The sequence below is a fragment of the Pleurodeles waltl genome, chromosome 6, assembly GCF_031143425.1.
Source record: "Pleurodeles waltl isolate 20211129_DDA chromosome 6, aPleWal1.hap1.20221129, whole genome shotgun sequence".
Taxonomy (NCBI): Eukaryota; Metazoa; Chordata; class Amphibia; order Caudata; family Salamandridae; genus Pleurodeles; species Pleurodeles waltl.
Window position 1 is genome coordinate 1,700,484,076 of NC_090445.1, and position 26,179 is coordinate 1,700,510,254.

General features: G+C 42.8%; 2 protein-coding genes across 10 annotated transcripts in view; one reads left to right on the top strand and one right to left on the bottom strand.

Moving 5' to 3' along the window:
- The window catches only part of MED22 (mediator complex subunit 22), a 53,127-nt gene extending 52,039 nt beyond the window's left edge, over nt 1–1,088 (bottom strand). For 2 of the 7 annotated variants that reach the window (XM_069241806.1, XM_069241810.1), the window contains exon 1: nt 926–1,064. The gene's annotated coding sequence lies outside the window, so the exon portion shown is untranslated. Of the gene's footprint in view, nt 1–925 lie in introns of all 7 variants that reach the window. The other 5 variants (XM_069241808.1, XM_069241809.1, XM_069241807.1 and 2 more) reach the window with 5 other exon arrangements.
- A 99-nt stretch (nt 1,089–1,187) lies between these two features.
- The window catches only part of SURF6 (surfeit 6), a 56,735-nt gene continuing 31,743 nt past the window's right edge, over nt 1,188–26,179 (top strand). The window contains exons 1-3 of one of the 3 annotated variants that reach the window (XM_069241814.1): nt 1,188–1,304; nt 9,652–9,760; nt 20,591–20,752. In XM_069241814.1, coding sequence (XP_069097915.1) covers nt 9,667–9,760; nt 20,591–20,752 — 256 coding nt within the window. In that variant the 5' untranslated portion in view covers nt 1,188–1,304; nt 9,652–9,666. Of the gene's footprint in view, nt 1,334–1,595; nt 1,742–9,651; nt 9,761–20,590; nt 20,753–26,179 lie in introns of those variants that run through there. The other 2 variants (XM_069241816.1, XM_069241813.1) reach the window with 2 other exon arrangements.

Here is a 26,179-nt window from a genome sequence, read left to right on the forward strand (position 1 = left end):
CTGCTTCCTCCAGGCCCAGTATGTAGATCTGCGGAAATGTAGTAAAATAAGGAAATTGCGATAATCAGGATTGAAATCGCAAGTATTCAAGCCCTACTATAGTAGTAGCCCTGAAACAATCAGAGGCTATTATCAGAGCTCATGCATGAGATTGCAGCCATAATTTGCCGCTACACTGTTTGTTATATGGCACCAAAGGAACAAATAGACTTTTTTTTACTGGACAAGTAGATTTAAGAAGCAATATGTCCCATGGACAAGTAGATATTTTTACTAAATTCCACACACCTGTTTCATATGGTTTCTACCTGCCATCCTCACTCTACCCAGAATGTGGTGCTACGGTTAGAGCTGCAGACTGCGGAACCAGGTTTGAATCTCAGCTTCAGCTCAACATACTGTGATTCTGGACAAGTCATTTCATATTTCCATTCACTGGATCCCGTGTAATGCAACTGGTGCTCACGTAAAGTGCTTGGCCGCGGAGTTCACCCTGTATTTGAAATATTTATAAACTAAGGGGTGAAAACGAAGCCTTAACATAAGGGACGGCAAACAGTTACCCATTTCCCGCTGATTTGTACAAAGGGAAACCAGAATATCTGGATAAATCGCGGCATCCCCACTTAGATTGTGTGACCTTAGACAAATGTTTCATTTCACCAAATCTCTCGGTCTTCATTACTGCGTCTGAAAGCACTTTCAAATACGACTGAGTTCAGACCACTAGTTGCGCAAAACTATCACTTTTAATAAGTACTTCCCGTGCAGTGGGGTAATGCGCCTATTAGTGTCAATATGTTAAAGAAATTCACTCCGTTTAATCTGGACATTTTCCGTGACGACTGTTGTATGGTTTTAATAGCACTTATTGTCAGGCCTCGGCTCGTGCTCTAAGATCGAACAAGACCCTTGGCTCGCCTACCTGTAATTAGAAACGAACAAGTCGGGCGCGGAGCGCTTACCCTCGGCTGCGGCCCCCGCTGCCCGAGCCTTCTCTTTCAAACCCACCCCCCGGCGGCGGCGACAGGAAGCGGCCACCCTCGACCGTAGCCCAATCCCCGCCTCCGACTGCACCGTGATTGGACAGGACTCTGGGCTTAGCACCTATTGGCTGCAGCTCTGCGTCAATCACGAAGAATAGTGACGTTTTGGGTTCAACTGCCTGGTAGGGCGATTCCTGTAGTGCAATGTGAGGTTTGCGATGCAAGCCTCGTTCTGGATTTGTCAGGTAGTTGATGAAAATGCACACAGCTGTTACTGAACGCAGCGACCATATCTGACTGGCAGGATTTTTCCTTCAGGTAAAAGAAAGGGCTGATCAAGAAACGAGGTACTAACCAGCAAAAATATATGGTTTTTGAAATGCTGCGTTCTCATTCGGTACAGATATGTTTAAAGGAGAGACTAATACGTATTTTTCAACTGTATTATATTTATTCAACTTACATATTTTTAAAGGTCAATAATATAAGCAAGTTTGGTCAAAAATAAATGGATATGATTTTAAAGCGCTTGCGTTTTCTTGTGTATAGTATCCACTGAAGATACGTACGTAAAATGGCCGCCGCGTGTATTTTCAGGGAAGTGGCATTTTCGTTTGACGACCGGTACGTCTCTAAAATTCTTCCGTCCCAAGATGGCGCTCGCGCGTGCGCTCCTGGGAGCGACACTGTGACTGTCATGGCGGCCCCCGTTGACTAACAGGAGGTAGAAAGCATCGCCAGGACTCGCTCCCAAGGTACGGTGACCGCTGGCAGAGTGCGGGTCTGCGGTGGAGAATGCTGACCACGATGCCGTGTGGGAGGGGCCGCCACGGGGCGGCCTCTGTGCAGCGGTGTCGGGGCTGCACGTGGAGCTCGCGCACCTCCTGGCCTCAGCCAGCAAGTCCTTTTCTGCGACATTTCAGTGCCTTACAGCTGCCGCCTTCTGGAGGGTCTTAGCGTCCGTGAAACTGGGTACATTTCATGTACTCCCGTATCAAACGCGATGCTGTGGTGTAGCAGTTACTCTGAAGTACTCTGTAGTGCTTGCGCCAGGCCGCTCGCCTGCACCCCCCCGAACGCGGCGCGCTGGGGCTGTTGTGGGACGGGAGGGCTCGAAGGTGCACGTGACAGCACCGCAGCTCTGCAGTCTGGGTGACCGAGCGCACGTTACCCTCCTGGGCCTTGGGGCCCGGGAGAGGCTTCTGGTGCGAAGCTGTAGGGAATGTCGCATCCCTGGAAACGTGTTTATCTTCAGTGATGCTCCTAGTGCAGCCAGCCGTACTTCACTGGCGTGTCCGTTCTCGGGAAAGGTGCAGCGAAAAGTCTCAGAATGCAAACTGCTTCTTGTTAATCAACGATTAAAGGCAGCTAGTCCGGCACAGCCGCCTGGCAGCCTTTCCATGGCACATCTTCACATACCTCAATACAACCCTAAACAAGACGGATACATTTGTACTTTTTGTAGTTGATTAAAACCAGAACAGTTCGCAAAATTGAACACAAAAGGACTAGTTAAAACGGAGAAGGGACGTTCAGATCACAGGTAAGTAGTTCTTGGCATTCGTCAGCCAGTTCAATACATCATACAAGTTCTTGGTCATTACGTCTCGACAACATTCAGATTGAGGCATCAAACGCGCCGCGTTTTGAAATAATCCCAAAATCTAACAAAATGACTAGTTGAAGAAAGTATTCAAAAGAAAAAAGTTGGAGAAGTAACACCGTAGAACTATTAAAACCAGTACACTTGAGGTACCATTTGAATCTAGAGTCAACCACGACACCGGAGCTGGCTCTCCAATAAAAGCCTTACTTGATCTGACGTGTCGCTGAGATAAAACACCATAAACTGCGTGGGAACAGGTGGAATACTGTCTAAACCAAATGAGTAGTCTGAAAGCTTCCGTCAGGAAACAACTGCCCGTCCGAATCAGAAATTACTGATTGCAACAGCAAAGGGAATTTTACCCTTAGCTTCTTTCAGTGTGGACTAAAATATAACCCTTTTTAAAGTGCAATGCGCAGTATCATGCTTGCGCCGCACACCAGGTTCAACCTGTGCCCTTTTCAAAGTCAAGGGGCCTGTCACGCCCTCATCCTGGCTGAAGATGCCTAATCCCCACTTGTCCTGGTCAAGGTGTCGTGATGGGGATACGGAACGATAGATAAAATGCGAAGTACAGCGACATCAGTCTTAAACCCAAACGGATTAGGTACCCTGTTCAGTGACATGCGAGTGTATCACATGTGGGTTTATGTAGATTCGCTATACGTGGGTGTTGAGCGCCAGGATGGCTCCCACCTGCAAACATAAAAAGGGCTTTGGTGCTGACAAGAGCTTACCCTGCCGGATCCCCACTGGTGATGGCCGGAGTGTTATAACCGAGCTGCCGGCCGCGGATTAAAGTGCGCTGTGCAGTCACGTCTGGTTTAAGGCGCCCAACAGTAAAGTGCATGGTGCGGGTGCAAATGACGACAGACCGACACCAAAGGTGCTATTTCTAGGCCAGATTCACCTGGCGGCATGCAGACTTCCCCTCTAGCTATCCGATAGACTTGGGTTCCGTAACTTGATAGCTTCCCTGAGAGCTGCGTATCAACGCTGCTCAAGCAAGAGGTGATAGCCTCATTGCAATGGTATATTCCAGACAGCGGGATATTGGCTTTAACCAGTAGCACCTTAAGCTTTTTACGCAAGGGCAAAGGAAAACAATGTGCTTCAAAGATTCCTGTTAAAAATTGCACAGGCAACAGTTATTGTCAAAACAGCCTTTTAGGTGCCAACAGTTGTATGCTTTTAACGATATTAACCTGCATCTGAGCCTTGTAAATACATTTTTTGAAGCCCAGTTTATGAGGCTTTCCCTAGACCTTGATAACGAAGCACACATAGACCCATATGAGACAAATTCTTGCCTGTCCTCTTCTCTCGGTACTATGTTTGCCTTTTTGGCTAGAATTTGTTAACATTTTGTTCCATGATGCTCTGCGTGTCCTCAAGATCTATTGAGCTCTTCACACAGGATTCCAATTGGAGCTTGTGATCTTGAACAGTTAGCTAAATCTGTTCTTTAAGGGATCCTTTAGGAGCCAACTTTAGTTTGATGTAGTAGCTCAGGAACCAAGGCCTCAACATGACTGGTTTTATAGGCTACATTCCAATACTGTTTGGGATGGCAGAGAGTCACCTGGAAGGTATAACATCGGGTCTGAGCTTTGTCCAGTCATGTTGCAGTACAGTCTTTAAATATTAGTAAGTCGTAAGTTAGGGTTGACTTTGACGTGACGTCAGTTACTTTGCAAAAGTCTGAGACATCTGGACCACATATCTTTTATACCAGTTTTTTGAAGCTTGTGATCACGGGCATGGAGCTTTCTTTTAGACTAGTAAGGTTTAAAGGAAGCCCAAGTACTTTGAGCTTGATACTTGCTCCAAATGTCCTTCTTCCATGACAAATTTATATTTACTGGAAGTCTTGGTGAGTCTGGCCCTAGCAGACCATAATGTTCATTTTAGAGTGATTGGCTGATAATTTATTTTTCTTCCAGTATATTGCAAGTGGATCTAAACAGTTTTTTTTCCCTTGAAGTATCGCACAACTGCATTAAAAAACCCATAAACAAGGATATTCTCAAGGAATGAGGCTATCTGACCAAAGGAACTTTAAATATGTAACTCCCATTTATTTACACATCTTAAGAAACCATTGGACTGCAAACAGGGCATCTCATTCATGAAAAATGTTTTCTATGCTTGAGGGATCCTACCACAACACATGATGTGTAAGGTCACTTTTATTACAAGGAGTTTAACTCTGGCTAGTAGCTGTGCAGTGGCTTTAATTCACGGCAAGGCAGTGCTGCACAGGTCCCAAAAGACATCTTATCATCTGTGACATGGTCATCCAGTCACAACATTTCTTAGCTAATATAGTCGCCAAGCTCCAGTCTCAATATCGTAGTTTCACCTTTTCTCGGTCTTGTTGACTTAAAATAACTTGTTGAAGGTGTGACACATGACCGCTCTTAGGCTATGCTAAATATGTGATCTCTTGTTTTAGTTTAAGGACCGGTCACAGATGCAGTTGAGAAGGCATGTGGGGTGCACTATACCTTGTACTTTATCACACTAATACTCTTATTACAGGTCAATGGCGTAAGCAGCTAATGGCAGTAGGTCCTCTGACCAAAATAGCAAGTGGGAATTAAATATATTTATTAAATTGTACTTGTTGGCCCACATGCTGATGAGCCAATTTGCGCTTGAGGGACACAGTGCACCTGCAAGACGTAGGGTTTTAAATGCCAAGTCGACATGGCAGTGGGACACTGCCTTCAGGTTGCAATGGCAGGCCTTGTACACGTTTTAAGGGGTGATTTAAGTGGAGTGGATGGCACAATACATGCCGCAGGCCCACTGGTAGCATATCATTTATAGACCCTAGTTATATGGTATACCACTCTACAAGGGACTTACATGTATAATAAATATGCCAGTCAGTCATATGCCAATCAAATCATGTTTAAGGGAGAGAGCCCGGGTACCGTAGCAGTGGTAAAGTGCACAGTCCTAAGGCCAACAAGAAAAATAATCAAAAAAGAGGTGGAAGGCAAAATGTTTGGGGGTGACCTTTTAGACTTTTTTAGAGAGTGCCATTTCCAGCGTTAGGCAAATCTCTTTTTTTTTTTAGCTCCTCAAACAGATCGAGTTTCAACCTTATGGCCGAATGTAGAATGCTGTGCATCCAATATTAACTGCATTTATTTCAGGTGTGCCACAGCTCTCTGGTGACCAGCCTACAGCAGAATTAGCTTTTGTCTGCTTTGTACTGTGGCCAGTCTAATGCTGTTGATAGATCCTGACTTCTCTGGCAGGGGGATAGGCAGCTATGCCATCTTGTTGTGTAAGGTATGCAGCTTTGTTCACTATTGTACAAATGTTGCTTCTCTCATGTCACTGGCCTGAGGAACTTGCTTGGTGCAGAAGAGGCAACCACAGAGACCTCGTTGTACCATTTAGTGGCTGTGATTTCAAACCCAGAGTAACGCACTTGGCTTTCCAGTATTTTTTTTAGGAGCGAGAAGTGAAGCGGGGATCTGTATAGGAGGACAGACCGCAAATAGTGAAAATACTTTATAATACTAAACACTGTCACACACCCTACAGCATGTAGATGGTTGCATATATTTGTGGGCATCCACAACTGTGTATTTCACTTCTTATGTACCCAGGTACTGCTCACGTAAGTCACATGGAACTGGAAGAGATTGGGGCCCTTAAATAATATTTTTCATTAGTTTACAATGGGTGTGCCTGTATGCAGTCACCCTCCTGGCTCAAGGGTAAGAACAAATGAACCCCACAAGTTTAAATCAGGTTTTACCAATCTGTGTGAACCCCTATTACCAGACAGTCTATGGTTTTGGTGAGCAACAGAAAAACATCTAGACCACTGGTCATGGGACATAAGCTTGGATTAAGCAGTTTCAAGTTATCACAACCCAGGACCACTGGAGTTAAGCAGCAATACAGAACAAAGTGATTAAAGGCAGGCTGAATGATGTGCCAAGGAACAGGTAATTTTCTGTGGCACGTTCTGTGACCTCATGGTTGCATGTATTGTTGCAATTTTCTGATTGGCATGCAGTTGAGCATAAATATGGCATTGCAATGCATTAAGTAGTCAGGGGATGGCTAATTAACATATGTTTGCCAATGCATTTGAAACTATAGGTTTCTTTGCTTTTATGTAGATAAAAGTATAGTTTCTAATGCATTGGCATTATTTTAGGAATTCAGTAAATACATATCAAACTAATACTGTACAAATGATATTCACCAGTCATTAATTTATGAAAGCAACAATATCCTTTACTGTACTTTGTTCAAAACAAATACAATGGCACACTACTCCATGTACGCACTTTTTGTTGAATGAGGCACGCTTTTCATTTTCATGTACATATTACACATCACCATCAGCTTCGTGGAGGTGAGGAAGCTTGGAGTCTGATTTATACTGTAGTCACACCGGTTACTTCTTGGAAGCCTATATTTGTACATTTACCATAAAATCCCATACATTCCTACACAAAAAAACATGTCTCTATTCACTCGTTCCTACAAACTTATTGTCAGTTTTTGATTGCGGCCTATATATACAAAGCTTCCCTGCGTGCTGTCAATCTAAAGCTTAGCGTCCTTGTGTATTAGGCGTGTTATAAGCAGCTTTCTTTTTGTAATTGTGTAAAACTATACTATGCCCTTGTCTGTCTTTTCTTTTACTGCTTTCCTTCTACCATCAACTTGATTAATGAACTCCTTTTCTACTTGTATACGTAGACTTGTTAGATCATTCCTGTGCGTGCATGCTGTGCCAAACTTTAATGTAGGTTCAAAGAACCCACCTACTGTATCTGTTTCTAGCTTTTGCAGTGCTGTCAAATGCTGTTTAATGGAACAAAAGAGAAAACTAGATCAAAATTTGATTCTTGATTGTACAAACGTGTTAATAAGCTGCGACTAATGCCATAAGTCAGTTGTAAGCTGTGATATGGGATCCCTTCTTGTACAGATGAAGTAATTTGCGTGCACATGTAACAATGTTCTAGACTACACAGGGACAGGCCAAACCATACTATAAAATTACAGAACATAAGATGAGAGGACATTCTATGCCATAGTTTACAATGACGAGCCAAACAATACCATGCTGTGCAATGAAAGGCCAGACTATCCCACACAATATTATACAGTGACAAGCCACACAGTACTATGCTATACAATGACAGTCCATACTGTATCTTAACATGCTATACAACAGTCTATATCATAGTATACATTGATCGGCCATACCGTAGTATAAATTGACATACCATACTATACACTGACAGGCAATACCATACTATAACAGTTCATATTACACTATAAAATGACGGGCCATACTATAGAATGATAGGCTTTACCATACTATGCAATATCAAGCCATACCATGCTATACAGTGACCAACCAAGCCATGCCATACCGGATCATACCATACAATGCCAAGCCATGCCATACGTACTATAAAACGACAGTCCATACCATACTATACGCCAGGCCATACCATAACATGACAGCTATGGTATGGTGTAGTCATATTCTAGCTCTCCTGTACTCTGTTAACAGAAAGTTCTGATTGATCTCAGTTTATTTGGCATTCAGAGAAGACTCCAAATCTGATAGGCATCAGGAGTCTATTCATCACAGGATTCTGGGCATATATAGGTATGTCATAGACATATAGGGACACTGTCAGCGGCTGGCCTCTTAAATAAATCCTTATATGCCCATGGGCTGTTCTTAGCCGATGGGTCAGTGGCTCCCTTGCCAAACTGAGATTTGATAGGGGGCATCCCTGCCTGTAGCTCCACTTCCAGTGATTCTAATAGATGCCTGTTCATACGTACCTGTGGAGTGGGGGCCAAGTATAATAGACCCATTAGTGATAGGAGGCATCCCCTGTCCACTTCACCACAGTACCTGAAGAATGTATGGTCATTCTAAAGAATCAAAAAGTTTCTTTGCATCAAGAAAGAGCACCGCATTCAGCATAGCCTGGTATTTAGGATGTAGTGTAGCAGCAAGTGTGCATATGTTGTGTAATGGGGGTCGACCGAATATAACTCAATTGGCATCAATGACATTAGCTGTTTGCTACTACTTATTCAGTGTGCCTTTCTTCAATTCTAAGGTTTTCTTTACATTTTACTTTCGCAGTTTCAGTGGAATGCATTTATTGTTAGCATAAACAACTGTCGGGAAACATTAGAGATTCATTTAATATGTAATTGTGTATGTTTGGATCTGCGTTCATTGATGGCATTTTTTGGTTCCTAGGTGGCACTGTTGCCTCTCCTTACAGTAAATGTATCCTTCATGTTTGAGCAACTGATTTGCCTTATTAGATAAAACGTAGTTTGCTATTGCCATGTTTTCCATATTTATGTGTATAAAGTGGTATAAATATACCAGGTGGCAGCCCCGCCATGCAAAGGCTGGCGGAAAGGGGGTGCCGGGGGCCCTTGCACTTGGCATAGGCAGTACAGGGTCTCCCATGGACAGCCCCATCGCACTTTTCACTGCCCGAATTACGGGCAGTGAAAAGCGCAGCGGGTTGTGTCGCACCCAACACACCATCACATTGCTGCCGGCTCTGTTATGAGCCGGTGTCAATGTTATGGCCCTGTTCCCCACTGGGCTGGCGGGCTGAAACGCTGTTTCCACCGGCCAGCCCAGCAAGCAACTCTTAATAGAACAGGCGAGTGGAAGACAGGCGTGGCGGTCTTTCATGCGAATGTGCCACACTCCTAATGAGGGCCTTAATGTCTTCGTGCAATCAAAATATGTTACTGCCCTTGGCTCAATCGCCTTGCCAATCTGGAAAGTACCAGGTATTCTAAAGTTATGACCATTTGTGAAAAATAGGATGGTACACTAGCAAATAAGCATTTCTGGTTGAAGTTTTTCCGTAACTACCTTTTCTCTTTCTAATATGAACTATTAAGTCTTGTAATTGTTGACCTTTTCTACCAGACTTTACAGCTTTGATAAAGGGGCAGGACAACCTCTTTATTGTTAAGAAACTTTGTGAGTTATTGATCAGTTTATTTTCTCTTTTAAAGGGAGCTGCTTAAGAAATGGCTGCTATTATAGCCAAAGACTCGTACATCCAGAACCTGGCCAAGAGGGTGTGTGCCAACCAGAATCAAGAACCCAGGAGGAAATTACCAGGTACGGTTCAATAATACATTTTCTGTTGTTTAACTGTAGATTTACTGACATGTCCTTGATTATATTTTCTTTTTGGAGCTGGAATACCATATTGGATTAATTCCATTTAAAAGGTTTATCCTTTCTTATCTCTACCCTTTCCCCTTTTCCTCTTCTTCCCTCCTCCCCCCACCCCGGGGGAGGGGGGGGCAGTGTCTTCTCAGTGACCTTCAGTCTTGGAAATTTCTTGAACCTGCCTCTGCTCTAGAGCATATATATTATCACACCTATTCCTCACAGTTACCTAATTATGCAATCCTTCTGTACCTCAGTGCTACTCAATGCTTACTTTTAGCCGATGGAGGCCACTGGAACTTACTTTTGGGTAATGGCACTTAATTTTTCTGAGAACAAGAGAGGGAAAAACGCACAACTGAGAAAGACGGTGGAAAAGAAAAATGGAAATAACATCACGAAGAAAGTAGGAACCTGCAAGAGGGAAATAAATGGGCAGGAAGTTTTAGGTAGTGAATTAAAGGGGCATGAGGTGGCTTTAAGACTACCAACCTTGGTATTTGGCGAACCAACATTTAATAGCGCTGACCGCAGGTATCTGAGCAGAGCTTTGGGCACCGGCATTCTTTCTTTTACAAATCAAGCACTGCTATGTCATTATAAAGTCTCCACTCATTATCACTATAATAATGTATTCCAGGTCACCACCCCCCCATTGTATTCATCTGCTAAAAAAGTTTCAGTAAAATCTTCTGAACTGGGAAAAAAAGAAGTTAGGTTCATATGCACGTCTGTTATGTTGAACAGCGATTGCAGGAGAGGATACCTTTTCTTTCATGGTACAGCAGCAAAACTTCTCCTTGTATTCCTCTCCTTCCATGTCAGTAACTCATGCAACCTTGGAAGCATATCTGATTACTGCTTTCTCTGGGAGTATGCCATTTACAGCTGTTTCACTCTCGAAGGGTCTCTTCCTGGGGCTTTCTAATGCCCTTCCATCAATCACTGTTGCTGCTTGTAACACGTTTGCCTGGTGTTTGCTGACACTATTATCTGTTCAAGATCTTCTGTGAATTAATGGGAAATCCTCCCTAGAAGTTGGTATTGCTATTGTGCAAAACAATGAATTAAGAGGAAGATGAAAGTAGTGTTGTAGCCAGAGATTAAATACAGTAAGAAGTGGGCCAGGAAGCATAAGAATTATAACAAGCTTACTAAGGATAATAAGAGAAATATGGATACTAGTTCAACAAGTTGTGAGTTGTGTAATCAGTGCTATAGGTGTGGTAGCCAAGATCATCTAGCCCATAGCAAATACTCAACCCACCAAACTCAAATAATTTCTACGTGTGGAGTTATAGGGCTGAATTGTTGGACGTTATTATACTTATAGATGAGCAATCCAAACACAATTCTAAAGTTAAATTGTCAGTGTAGAACAAGAAAAGTCTAGAGACTCAGAGAAAAATTGTGAATATGACTGTTTCGTTGATGAAGAAAAAGTAGAAGCTATTGAGAATAGTGAAACAAAAAACATTTGTGACTTGAGTTTTGGAGGTGAAGTAAAAATAGGTATTGCTGTGAATTCAGGTCGCCATGCAGTATAATTAATGAGGTGATCTGGAGAGAAACAATTATTGAAGCTGTGCAAAACAATTTAGAACCTATTGGCTAATTTAATATGGGCTCTCCAGTGGTATTTGAAAGTGACCATGAACCAGTAGTCAGTTTTTACTGCCAAAGGTTTAGGTGAGGCTATACACGTGTGGTTTCTTTACACCCTGTTCCTGATTCAATAGCCTTCCTCTCTTTTCTTGTTTGTCCAGCCCATGAAGCATTTCTGTCTTGCTGTTCTTTGGATGAGTTTTATCCTTTTGCTGCTGATGTGAGGTACCAGCTTTCATTTTTCTTTCAGCAGTTCACAGAAGTCCATTGCTGGCCTCTTTTGCTTCCCCATTTCTTTACTTTGTTTCTTTACTTTTAATTGTGAGGCCCTTTGCAGCTGCAAACTGCTATAGGACACTTGCTATTTCAAATGTATTCTTCACCAGCAGTCCCCACCTCTGCTGCTCCCCGTATTTTTAATTTAGGGTGCCAAAGATGCACACTTTTTCTGGGCTATTCACTTGACCCCATTAGTGTGGAATCCTTCACACACTTTATTTTTTAAGTTAATGTTCCAAAATGGAAGTTGACCATCTTTTAACAGTAAACTAAAAATATAGTGTGAAGATGGCAGCTGCACATGAGTGCACAGGCAAGGTGGCCATCTTGGAATAATTTTCTTTTGCTATAATATTAATAATACTAAGATGGCCCCACACCTGTGTATGCCCTGTGACCATTGTGTAATGATTTTTCTGAAGGCACAAAAAGGCATTTGAAGATGGTTGTGGTGCATGTATATTCTTGACCAACATATTGGAATAAAAACAAGCATTGGCAAAACAAGTAGGTTTCACAGGTGGGAAATTTTGGGTTGTCAGTGCTTTTTTTTTTCACGCAAAGGATTTATGGATCATTCACAATTAATGAATCCACAGAAGATCCACGAATCAGTGTTTAAGATCACTCTTTAATTTAACCCTTTAAAGTCCATCTGCAGCTGTACGGGTTTAAACTAAGCCAAGCAAAGGCTCATCTGAGTCAATTTCTAGTTTGGTGTAATTCTGTCTTTCTGTTTTTGCTGTAGCTCAGAGCAACTTTTCATATTGATAAATTAGACTAACTTTTATATATGTGCACCTTTAATTCATTGTCAGTAAGTGGACCTGAATTTAAATTTTAAAATGATCCGATTGATTAGTAGTAACGTTTTGTTGCAGCAGTCATTGTGTGAAGCTAGGCACTAAAGTCTGTGCCCTTTAAGAACGTGTCCAGAGTGACATAAGTGGGAGTATCTGCTGACCCTGGAGAATGCCGGGTGTCCCAGAGGGCCCGGTACTGTCACCAAAATAAACAAAAAGCTCAATTTTTGTGTTATGGTGTTTGGGGTCTCCATCCTGTGTGCATTGAGCACTGTGCACACAGGTTGAGTGCAGGTCCTGCACACACAGCGTGTTGTGCAAGGCCTTTAATTCAGTGGGATGGGAGCTGCTGTAGAGCCTGGCCTGGACATGAGCTGTTGGTGTAATTGTGTGGGGGTAGAGCTGTGACCAACCTCCTTTCTGTACAACTGGAGGTATTGTGCATTGCGGATTGGTTTTATGGTGGGTTAGCCACAGGCTCCACAACGCTGCTGGGCAAAACTGGAAGCTGTGCATAAAGCATGGTGGTGCTCATGATGAGTTGGGTTAGTGGCCAGAACTCACTGTGGATGCATGGCCTAAGGCTGTGTCCAGTGTGTGTTGGGCGCACTGGAGGTCAGTGGGTGGTCTGATCACAGATCTGACCCTGCAGTCAGGCATATACTGATGGTTGGCTGCAGAGCCTGGCACATTCATGATTGGTTGCAGATCCTGGCTGTAGGACCTGTGCAGTGAAGCTTGGCTGCACGGTGCATTGAAATAATGAGCTATGAAAACACGGTAGTTGGATGTTGAATAGTATCAAAATTAATTCTCTGAAAATACTTTTATGGAGGGTTTATTGTACCTTTTGCTGTTAAGACATTAATGTAGTTTTGAAACCATGCCTCAGATTTTCTGAAAGGAAAAAACACGGTGACCGTATGAAACAAAACCTCAACACCACCACCGACATTCTACAGTTATACTTATCTGAGTAAACTGTAACTCACTCGGAGTGCACTCCTCACAACCTCATGTACCACCAATGACATCCTTGATGACTTATTATATCAGCTTGTTGATGCCATCAGCATGGGGTTCTTTTTCTGTTCTGCAGGAAAAGATGATGACATAAAAGCCTAGTTTGGTCAGGGGAATGGGTCCTGTATCTACATGGGGCTCGGTGCAGAGCCTGGACAAGAGCCTGGTCTTATTCTTAACCCACGCTGTGGCAGGGTGAAGGGCATGTGCTCATATTTATCTGCTTATCATTGCTCAGTGCAGGGCCTGGATGAAGAACAATCATTGCTGTACGTGTTCGATGTGCACAGCACATGCCGTTCAGTAGGTTATTTCTGTTCTGGCATTCAGTGCAGTGCCATGTCTTCAATGACGAATTGCAATGAATCCTCATTGTGTACGGCCTTTTCTGTTTGTGCGAGAGGTTAAGTACACACAGGACCGGGCCAAAAGCCAGGCCCTGTGCGCAACCCCCCCCCCACACCACGGAGTGTAAGCTCTGCACAGCGCGTTACATTGACATTAGTGGTCGGCCCACTGGCTTAATATAAGGTAAAGTATGTAGTAATCACAGTATACAATACACAGCATCAGTAAATAACACATATGCAAATAAAGCTATTGTGTAGCCAAAGTGCTTTCACTGATCATGTCAACGTCGAGATGATATGTAATAACATTGTCATTGATGAAGTTAGTTGACATGTCATCTTTGATATGTGAGGTCATGATCAGTGCATTGAGGAGAGTTGTGGTTTGTCCAGCTAATTGTAATTAGGTATTGTTTCCGAACTAAGACATTGAACTTTTTTTTTTTTTTAAATAGTGTTTAGGCTCTTTAATTGTTCAAACTGTTTTTAAATGAATGTTTAGGTGTTTTAATTGCACCAACAGCAGTTTTTCATGACCATGAAATATTATGCCGAAAAAGTACATAATTCCTGTGAAAAACACATTTTATTCTGTAGAAGGTCCTGTCTCAGCTTGATTACCTTTCATCCACTTAGTATATAAACCGGCCAGTGCAGCCCCCAAGCCTTTGCCATTATACTCTGTGATTATATCACCAGGCCCTCTCAAAGGTTACGGAGTCTTGGCTGAAGGATTCTTCAGTTGCAGACCTAACGGCTATCCACAGAGGTTGCAATTTAAAGAAATATAGAAGAGGCAGCTATGTTGGAGGTTTAGAGAAGACCTAAGAATCTACAAATGTTAGGTGATCATGTTTCTTATTTCTGTGTCGGCAAACAGTATACTAATTTATTGAACACCACGGAGTTTCTAGATGAGATGACTTAAACTATTTCCTATGATGCATATAAGTTTTGAGCAATATTGAAAATCAGTGGTGCACGGTGATTTTAACTAATTGTTAGAATTAGAAGAGACCGCAGAGGTCAGAACACTAATCAAATATTTTAGTTCCATAGAGATGTCATAATTAGTGAAAGGAACTACACATCAGTTGTGACATACATTAGATGGGCTATTCACACCACACAGGTTATAACAAACAGCTCAACCTATAGCTCTCCCCAGGAGAGATCCCACGGGAATCCCATTCCGCACTGAGGATATAGAAGGGACGATCACTTGAAAGGTAAAGGATAGGGGAGAGCAGTCTGCTAGATATTGGTCAAAAGTTAAAACATTACACCTCGAGAGGGCACTTAACAATAGTTGGCTGAAAGAACTGGCAAAATGGGCATGAGAAAATAGGCCAGCTAGTTCAGTTCTTGGATTTAGGTCCGCTCTACACACGAAAGAATTAGATGCGACAAAAGTCTACAGCAGTGCCTAAGGAACTAAGGGCCAGATGTAACAAAGGTTTTTACCCATTCTGTGTCTATGGGAAAAAGTGTTCGTACATATGGCCCTAAGCAACTACCGTCCTGTCTCTATTTTTACCTTACCTAGCAAAGGTGCTGGAAAATATAATTAATGCTGTATTGTCAACTTAAGTGGAAACAAATGAACTGTTGGATAAAATGCAAATGGGCATCCATCCCTTACACGGAATGGGGGCAGTCCTGCTAGCAGTATCTGTTAACATCAGAATGTTGCTGGGAAAGGGTGAAAGCGCTGCCCTAATTCTAGTCGACTTTAGTGCAGTGTAAGCTGTGCATAATTTTTTATCAATTTTATGTTACTGACTTCGCATTGAAATTAGTGGAATCCTTTTTAAGCTTCTAAGAGAGAACCAACAGAGATTAGGACTCTCCCCCTAGATTGTATGGTTGCCATAGCCGTTTAAATGAAGCTCCTCTTGGTAAAATTGCACAGTGAGAAATCAGAGGTTACACCTTTTGAGGGTGCATCTTTTATGTGAACTCTGAAATGGTGGCCAGATAAACTAGGGGAACCTCCAACTCCAAAGGAAGCATCAGAAACCTAAGGGGACAGGCAGACCTGTCTCTCACCACCTGAAATCAAATTAATTAGATCAAATAGGTCCTCCTGTTTTCACTTCCTAAAGATGTTGAGGACAATTCTTCCTTTTCTACCAGAGGAAATAAATTCAGTAGTCTGTGCTGTAATTTTAGCTTGATAGACTACTGTAACTAGTTCAGAGCTTTTAAGAGCGACAGTCCATTTAAATATTGACACCACCCAAGCAACATAAAAGGGCTTCTGCATTACCCATTTTTATTTAGGTTTAATTAGCAACTTCTTCATGAAAGCCAAGTAAAACCTGAACTTCCTGCTTGCGATCTATGCCATTGTTAACTCTGCTTTGTTGGTAACGGCTTCAAACATCTCTGACTTCTACAGACTAAGGTCCTCGTTAAGAGTTTGGCAGGTGGAAAAGGCCACCCGTCTGCCAGCCAAACTCCAGGGGTCAGGTTGCCGCCAGTGCGGCTGCCTTCCTGTGGGCCAAATTAGGAGTTCCCCGCTCGGTCAGCGGGCAGAAACGGTGTTTCCACCCACTGGCCCAGCAGGAACAAACCACAACATTAATGGCGAATTTTAATTGCGTAGGCTGCAACAGCACCTGTTGCGCTGTTCACTAATGCAGTGAAAACCACAACAGGGCTGTCCATGGGGGCCACTGCACCCCGTCTCCGCCAGTGTTTACATGGCGGTGCAAGCACCATGTAAAATCTGGCGGAGAGGGGGGTCGTAATTCCTAGCGCGGCGTTGAATACAGCGCTGCCCCGCTGAATTAGCACCTCCAGTGGAGGGAAACTGGCGATCCGACCGTGGCCCAGCCTCCATGGTCATAATGTGGCGTCTGACCTCTGCCAAATTGGTTGGACCACCGCTTTGGCAGCAGTCAGAATGCCACTGCGGCCCTAATGACCACCTAAATGTACTTCTAACAGAGCACATCCTGGTTTCTGTAGCTCCTCTACTCTTAACTACATCATTCCTTCCCTTTTTTACTACATACTGTATCATCCAGAATCTCACTGTTCGAAAAAAAGATAGCTTTTATGATAGCTGCACCAAAATAGATCTGTAATATAAAAACTACATAAAGAGTAACATGTATTATATGTTCTGATAGACCTTTGAGGGAGATGGTGAAATGTAACTCTGCCTTGTGGTATGATTTCACAAGAAGCCCTAGATCATAATATAGGAGTTTATTACATGATTACCTGTTAGGAATCCTGTCTATCTCCTTGTCTGGCTCTCTCTGTATCTGCCTGTCTCTCTCTCGCGCTCTCTGCCTAGCTACCTATTTAGATATATCTTTACTAAATGTCTTTGCCAAGCATAGCCTCACTATGAATATTTTGTGGTTTTCAACTTTTCAGCATTTAAAATCAAAAGAACGTTTTCAAAACAAAAGTATGGATCTACCATTTGCAAATCTGTATTTGGATCCATAAATACCGTAAAAGAAACAGAAATTGTATTTTTTTCTTTAGTAGCCAAAAACTGTCCTCCTTCAGGTCACTTTCTGACTGCCTTGGGGTCAGGTAATTCGACTGCCTTGCGATCAGCAGATTCACCCATAAGCACCTTTCCCATTCTGACATTCTTTTTCAGGGAGCCAACTTCAGCATCTGGCATTTTGTTTCAGATTCGCAGAGCCCTGTTCTACATAAGTTCATATCTGATTAAGCATTAGAAGCCGGTCCAAAATATCGCAGAAAGTACCAAAGTGATTTGACATCAAGAAAAGGTACTATTCAATGTTTTTGTAGTAGAGGAGAGCAAAGTTTTTTTTCTATGAAAGTTAAAAATAGAAAATGCAACTTTTCTTCCAGTATGATGGCCAGCATATGTATTAAAAATCAAACTGAAATATTTTCCTTATTTCTACTGGACTATGATAATCTGTAGCAGGGAACAGTGGTTAATTGCTCGCTGCTGACAGTGTGTGGTCTGCAGGTAACATTTGCAATTTTCACTACTTCCCACTCAGTCTTTCAGCCATTCGAGGACAATAAATTGAGAGCTGCTTATTGGAAAACCTGATATTGTAGTTCAGTTAAACATCAAAACTGTTACATAAATACAAGCTATTATTTATTGTGTAGATTGTTCTGTGACCATCATAGTATTGGGCGCGTCCTTGATAACATTTTGCACATTGACCCGAAGAGGTGTTTGATACCCTGAGCTGGGAGTACAAGTTTGGGGTGCTTGAGAAGTTTGGACTGGGTCCCCCAGAAATGTTAACCTGGATAAGACTGCTAAATACCCTACCTACGGCCATAGTAAAGATGGCGCATGATATTTCTGATGGTATAGTATCTCCAGGGCACAAGGTAGGGGTGCGCGTTCTCCCTTCTCGTTTGTAGTAGCGCTGGAAGTCATGGCAGTCGCAATGAGGACACGGGGTATCATCGCTTAATATGCCACTGAAAGGCTGCTGTAACTTTGCTCTGCCGAACTTGACCTCACACCCATAGTCACTATTCAGGGCACTTTTACGGGCTTCCCTAGTTCATGGTAAATCCTAGCAAAATCTTTATTTCTCTTCTGTGTCCAAATGCACCTCCCCCGGGTAGACTGATTAATATGGACACCCATTCATTTCGATAGCTGGGTATTAAAATATTCCATTCCTAGAAAGACCTAACCTGGGGATGATATACGATCACTAATCTCAGTTGGTGTAATGAATTACTGTACCCCTATCTACTGTGAGCCGGTCAGCCCTCATTTGAATCGTGATTATTCCTCCCTTACTCTCCCACTTTAACCTCCCTGTCGCAGTCCCTGCAAAAATCTTTAGGGCGTTAGGTACACTGTTACCTGACCCGGTTTAGGGACACATACCGTCGTCAAATTGCCTCAGCCAGGTCGAAACTCCCTATCGATAAAGGAGGCCTCAGAGCACCGACTTTCGTACTTATTGCTATGGTGCGTAGTTACAGTGGCCTGCTTACCGGCTGGCTGAACATCACTGTGTTCCATAACAACCCAATTTCGGTCCTGGGCACTGACTTACCACCCTTGTGCCCTCTTGTAGAGGCTCACAGTCTCATCCCTGCTGCTCAGTGTTGCGCTTACTTTATTGCTTAACACTATTGGATATACAAAGTCTACACCATTTTATGCAGCTGCTATTCCTTTGTTAGGGCTCGCACTGCAAGACTCTCTCCGCATGTGAACAAAACTCTTGGGAACATGTGGGCCTGGCCGTGATGGGTGGTATGTTTGAGGACGGAGCCTTTATGGATTTCCAGACCTTGGAGCGATTTGACTTGCCGAGAGGTGGGTTCCTCATACATGGTGGATATGCGATGTAATATAGACAGCCTGGTGGGTGACACACATGAAGCCCCCTGTGCACGTTGTGTTACTAACACTCCACACAATAGGTCATGGAAGAGATGAATCACCTGGCTTTATAGAGTGGTCCGGGCATATGATGGGATGATGCTCCTGCTCCTGCTCCTCAGGCAATTCTGGGATATTGATCTGCAACACATTTTGAGTGACGAGGATTGGCAGGCTATATTTTTGAGTATCCCACTAAGATCAGCTGTAATGTTAGATTTAAACTTGGGTAGATCCATGTTGTCCATAGAGCTTACGTTACAACACTGAAGCTCCAGAGATTCTTTCCCTTTTTTCATGGCACACCAGTGGACCTCACTCACACACATGCTCTGGAGCTGTGTGATGCTTCGGGGGGGGGGGGGGGGGGGGGGATAGGTGATCAGTCGCTTTGTAGATCCGGCTCTCATTGCCACTGAGAGAGAGCTATTATTAGATGGTGGCAGCCCTTGGCCATCCCGTTTCCTCCAACACGATTCTGTCTTGGCACACTGAATTACAGTGCTAGGCACTTACAGAGAAAACATCCTTGTGCAGGGAAGAGAAACAGGGCCTTAGACGTGTCCCGATTGTTGACCTTTGGGACCGACTTGTATACAAACATAAGCTCCCCCTTTCTAATGATGATAGGCCCCCTTGAATCAATCGCTATCCTTCCGTGGCACATTGTTACCTTGCTTCGCTCTCCCCTTTTTTTGTAATCTGGATATAGCACCCTCCCTGCTCCCCCAAACGGACTGGTCGCAATCTACTCTAACCAGGATTCCATAGGTAATCCACAACGTTTGGTGGGCACTATACCCAATACCCTTGTACTGAGATATATATATATATATACACAGGCCCTCTTCCCACCCTAATTGTTGGTTGTTTGGTTGAGAAGTGTTTACGCTGAACAGTAATGTATAGCTGCTCACTCATTTGCAATATCATTTTTGAATTTGTATTCATTCTGTTCCTTTGTGATGACCATGACTATCATTGTTTACTGGAATGCTTTTTTTTATGCGTATTCATGCATGAAAAAAACCCAATAAAACTAGTTTTAAAAAATAAGAACATTTTGCATTTCCTTATGCTTTCTTGAGGGTTACTCCCAAGTTCCTTACAATCAAATTAAATGTGTTCTCATCATGAGTATTTACTTTTATTTGATAGTAGTTTATTGCACTGCTCATTGTAGTCAGTTAATGCAATAGGGTGAAATACTCGTAATTACAACTGTTGATCTTAGGGGTTTGCGAAACGTTATTGCCTGTCTTAGCTGTTTCTTAGTACGTCAAAAACTTATAATGGCATGAGGTACTGCTTCGGGGTTTTGAACTTTGTTCATTGTTCAATGTTGCAGGTTTTAAATCGAGAGGGCCTGATGAATCTCTAAAAGCCAAGAAAAAAAAGAAGCCCCGAAAGAGAGCTGGGAGCAACCGGTTGGCAGGAATTCAGCCAGCTTCTAAAGTTGCCAGGCAGAGCACAGCAGAAGAACAGAACAAGATGCTGACAGATGTGACAGGTGAGTAAAACCTTGCAGGGCTGTATCTTCTATGCATGTCATTGGGCTTTAAACCTCATGGGCACATATGCAGAAAAGAGTAAGCGTCTTCCAAAAATAACCAGGTTACATTGTACTTCTATTATGCTTTTTACCATTTTTCCTAGTAGCTCATTTCCATGAAATCTCCTCTGTGTCATTACATACGTGTATGCCAAACACATGTCAAGAAATGTCAGACCACCCTGTGACATTACACGCCTCGAAAAATCATAAAAATGTTACTAGAACTGCAGGTTCAGTAGCTTGATAAATCTACTCGACCTAACTGTAATGTACTTGACCTGGAAACGGGTCTTAAATTATTTTGTGATCCTAAGCAAATATTGTACCTTACAGTCTCCTTTTTCTTCATTCTCACACGAGTGCACCTTCAAATAAGTGAGTTCAGCATTTCTGCTGTAAAAAAAAAAGTCCTCTTGTTTGATTAAATACACTAAACGTTTGTTCCATGTATAATAAATCTAGCCCACATATATGGTACACATGATCCATGCATGACTTGCCTCTTAGTTTACTAATAGCTTTGCCACCTATCAGGGCAGAAGTGTTTCTCAGTTTATATTTAAACACTCACTTTTAATAAATATATTACTAAAGCATGATGTGTTAGCACACTGTTATTTACAGACCGTACATTTCCAAGAAATGTCCAAAAACCTTCCCGCTAACTTGCAGCTTCACTAATAAAACGATATAGTGTATTAACAATAATCAGTGAAATTGGGTTTCAGAAAACATTTATCATTTCCACATTACCAAATAGCGGTCTGACTTTTTTTTTCATACTATTAAAATATTTTTTTCATCACACAGAAGTAAAAAAAAAAAAAAAAAAGGTCTTTCACAGCTACCCAAACATATTTTGAAATGTTTGTAAAGTTGACTTAGTTATATAGATGTTGTGTGTTAGGAAAAACCTGATACCCAAAGCCTTTCATTTCACATAGGTCAGACAGTTCACCTTACAAAATCCCGGAACTCTGCAGTCACAGGGAAAAGTATTTGCATTTCAAGAAGACAAACTGACTTTTGACCTCTAAACACAGAGCAAATGTGACAAGAATAAGATTTAATTGCATCTTAATGGCTAATTCAGTTTCTGACTGAACAGAACACCTGTTCTTTTTCCACTCGGCAGAAGGGTCGCGTGGAATCTAAAAATAGCTCGACCTCATAAAATAAAACTCGCCATAGCAAGTGGTCAGTAGATTTTTCCAGCCCTGCATTACAGTCAGAGGACAGATCCACTGTGTCATTACATACGTGTATGCCTAACACATGACAAGGGATATCAGACCACCCTTTGAAATTAAGTAAGAGGACGGATCCACTGTGGCAGTGGTAAATGTCACTATGCTGTTTTGACTCTTATCACATTAACACATCTTGAGACAGCTCATCCTAGACAACTGCTGACTGGGGCACAGAAAGATTTGCCTCCAGTTAGTGTTGAATAACCTAGCAAGAAGGGACCAAACTCTCTAGCAGTTTCTGGTACCAAATCGTTGGGTATTTTATGCATTTCCAGAACCGTAACAGTTGGCAAGTATCATCGCCAGGGTATCGTGCTGTGCTTAAGTAGTTTAATCGTAAGTGTTGATTGTCATAGCCATGCATACAGTGAAACTGATATAACTAGAAATAGGTACTTATTTAAAATACATTTATTTGAAAACAAGGTACTTCTACAAGAAGTGCTGTATGTAGTATTAAGTACAAATCTAAAATATCAAATTGAATAATAAAGAACGTGTGCTTCAAATACGTGCACCTAGCTATGTATTTCTAAGTGTTTCTAGAGTGCATATTTGTTTTGGGTCACTGATCAGGGTCGGATGCCCTGAGATACAGTTCATGATCATTTATAAAGTGGCAGACGATGCCTGTGATTCTTCTCTCTCCGGGAATCAACAAGTGAATCTCTTAGTTGTTCTTGAAACCAACAAAGGGCTGTGGCCCAAGCCCACAGGAGAAAAGGAAGGGATTCTTTGAATTATACGCAAGTTGCCTTAAAGGCTGCGCAACAGGGCTGACCTGTGTGGTTAAGCATAGCTTCTCAAGACAGCATCCCCATTTTTGGTTTGCTTTTTCAAAGTTGTATTAGCTTTTGAAATTCTGCCTTTGACCCTTCAACTGATTGATTCCTTCCAACACCACAGACCAGCCCATGGCCTCTTGCGCTCTAGTTAAGACCAAAAAAGAGATCTCAAAGCCAATAGTCCCGTTCAACGGTTTTAAAGGTGTCATCCAGTGATTTCCCTGTTATTTGGGAGTGTGCCCCCAATGAGCTATATACTAAAGGAAGGGGCCTGCTACTGGACAGACGTGGATATTGTGGCATAGGTTAGCAAATTTAGTGGCACAATTTTTTAATTTAGTGGCAATATATTTTGCTGCAGTTCTTCCGTTTATCATATTATTAACCCCAAACATAGGGAACATATTTTTTTCAAGGTCTAACAGAATACGAAAGTCTATGCCGAGATATTATTTAAAGTATTTGTGCAGCCATGTCTTCATCTTAGGTGTTTTGATCAAATTCTTCCGTGCAGCCGAAATCTAGTCTAACATCCTACAGCTGACCAGTGTTAAAGCACTAATGCATGGATGGACTGCTCAGTGAGTGAGCGACGTCTAGCTGATAAAATCATATAGATGCTGTTACTCCTTTCAGCAGCTGCAGGACAAATCACACAGTCCTTGTACACCGCTGTCGCCTGTGGAAGGCCTAGCATGCAGCCAGCCATTCCATGCTGTAGGAAGCAGACTCTGACACTGGCACCTGCATCCCTCAGGGATTCTACCTTTGTCCCATTGATGCCTGTATTTGTGCATGTTAGGCTGCCAGGCAGCCAGTGTGGCTATATCCATCCCACCCTCAGAGACTAGAGTAGCTTCATTGTGAACCCTCATTTGCTCTGGGCATACTGTTAATCCCACCTGGAGACTGGCTATTCCAGTACTAATTGGAGTAGTGGGATTTTTCTTGGGACAGGCCATCTCTCCAGTTTGGTGTCTATGCTGCTTACAGTTGTGACATCGGGCCTTCTTGGGATTAACGTTTTTACCCTTGTACCCATTTGTGGACTGTGAAGAGGCTTGGGCCCACCCTCCTGAGCAGAGTTTTGGGGCCCTTGAGAAGACTTTTTGTTTTTGTCCTTAGGTGTTTCACCACCCTTCCCCTGGGGAGGCCTTGTGACACCTTTCTTTTGGTCACCCCCTGTGGAGGTCTTAGTCACCCTAGTCTTGACCCAGTGGTCTGTCTGTCTTTCCCAATTGTTGAGGAGAAATTGGAGCTAGATCTACCAGATGTTGATGCAACTTATCATTGAAGCAGTTACTTAACAGGTGTTCCTTCATAAAAAATATTATAAAGCCCATCATAGTCATGCACTCAACTGCCAGTTATCCAACCATCTAGTGTTTTCACTGAGTAGTCAACAAAATCAACCCAGGTATGTCTCGAGGCTTTGTGAGCCCCCTGAACCTAATCCTGTACTCCTCAGTGGAGAATCCAAAGCCTGCAACCAGGGAAGCCACCTTGTGGGCACAGGATTCTGCATCTTTACCAGAGAGTTTGAGGAGTCTATCCCTATACTTACCAGTGAACAGTTCCCAAAGGAGAGCTCCCTGGTGAGATATGTTTACCTTTCTGGTTGCACAAGCCCTCTCAAAAGCTGTGAACCACTTGGTGATATCATCACCTTCATCATATTTTGAGACAATTTCTTTTGGGATTTTTAGGATATCAGTATTCTATCTGACCCTATTTATATTGCTGCCACCATTAATGGGTGTTAAGCCCATTTCTGCTCTCTCCTTTTCTATAGCTGGGAGTTGTTGCTCCAAAGCTAATCTCTTGTCCGTCCTTGCTAAAAGGATGTCCTCTTTATTGAGGCTGCCCTCAGTGTTCCCAGGGGAGCTGGACTCCCCTGTGGAAGATCCAGATCCAGTGAGTTCTGTCCTTGGAGACAGGGGTCTGGGGGCCCTGGCCTCCCTAGTTAGGTGAGGAGCGGGGAGGTCATCCTCCTCATCTCTAGCATCTTCCCTGTCTGAGTGGAGTTCTTTCTCCTCAGCAGGGTGGTCCCTGGTGTACTCTGCCAAGAGCTCCTGGAGCTTTACCTTGGTAGGGTTTCAACCTGTTCTGATCTTTTTCAGCTTACAGAGGGACCTTAACTCTCCCATCCCTAAATGGAAGTAAGGAGTGAGGTTGAGTTCCACCACTATTTCCTCCGAGCTGCTCATTATCTTACTAAAAGTTGGAATTACTTTTTAGAGACTAAAAAAACTACTTCTAGTACTAAATCCTAACTTAAAAATAACTTTTAAATCTAAAAAAGAGATGCTAAGTGGACTTAACCGAGGCCCTAGCAGGACTTTAAAAATTGTAAAAAAAAAAATAATCAGATTAAAAAATCAGTTTTCTAAAGGCAATTTTGGAATTTAGTCGCGTGATCAGGTATTGGCTGAGTAGCCCAGCAAATGCAAAGTCGTAGACCACACCTCTGATCCACCAATGTAGGAAGCTGATTCTGTATATATACTATATCAAATTGAGATATAGTGTGCACAGAGTCAAGGGGTTCCCCAGAGGCTTAGCAGAGGCTAAAGTAGATAATACTAATGCTCTCTTTTGTGGTAGTGTGGTCGGGTAGTTAGGCTTATCAGAGGGTAGTGCAAAGCATTTGTTGTACACACACAAACAATAGAAGAAGCACACACTCAATGACTTAGCTCCAGACCAATGGTTTTTATATTGCAAAAATATATATTTTCTTAATTTATTTTTAGAACCACAAGATTCAAGTTGCAGGTAAGTACTTCAAATGATCTGTTTTTCAAACATGTATCAACAGTACTTTGTTTGAAATTGATAGGTTATACAGTTCTTGAAACATTGGCAATAATCTGTTTTAAAAATGGGGACAGTGCAATTATCATACAGTTCCTGGGGGGAAGAATAGTTAGATTGTTTTACAGGTAAGTACAACACTTACAGTTTCAGTCTCCGGGTTTTAGGAAGTCCACTAGTTGGGATTCAAGTTAACCCCAAACACCCACCACCAGCAACACGTGGCCGGCTGGGTGCAGAGGTAAAAGATGAGCATTTTTAACGTGGGATCCTATGGAGACAAGGGGTCCTCGGAATCCAGTCTGCCTGCAGGTAAGTACCCGCAACTCGGAGGGGAGACCAGGGGGCATTAGAGGAGCACTGAAGGGGCCACAAGTAGGCACCAGACACACACCCTCAGCTGCACAGGGGCGGTCCGGTGCAGGGTGCAAACAGGACGTCAGGTTTTCAATGCTAGTCTATGAGCAGACCCTGGGGGTCACTCAGAGGCTGCAGGCGAGGTCCAGGAGGGTGTCTTGGGCACACCACCGGTC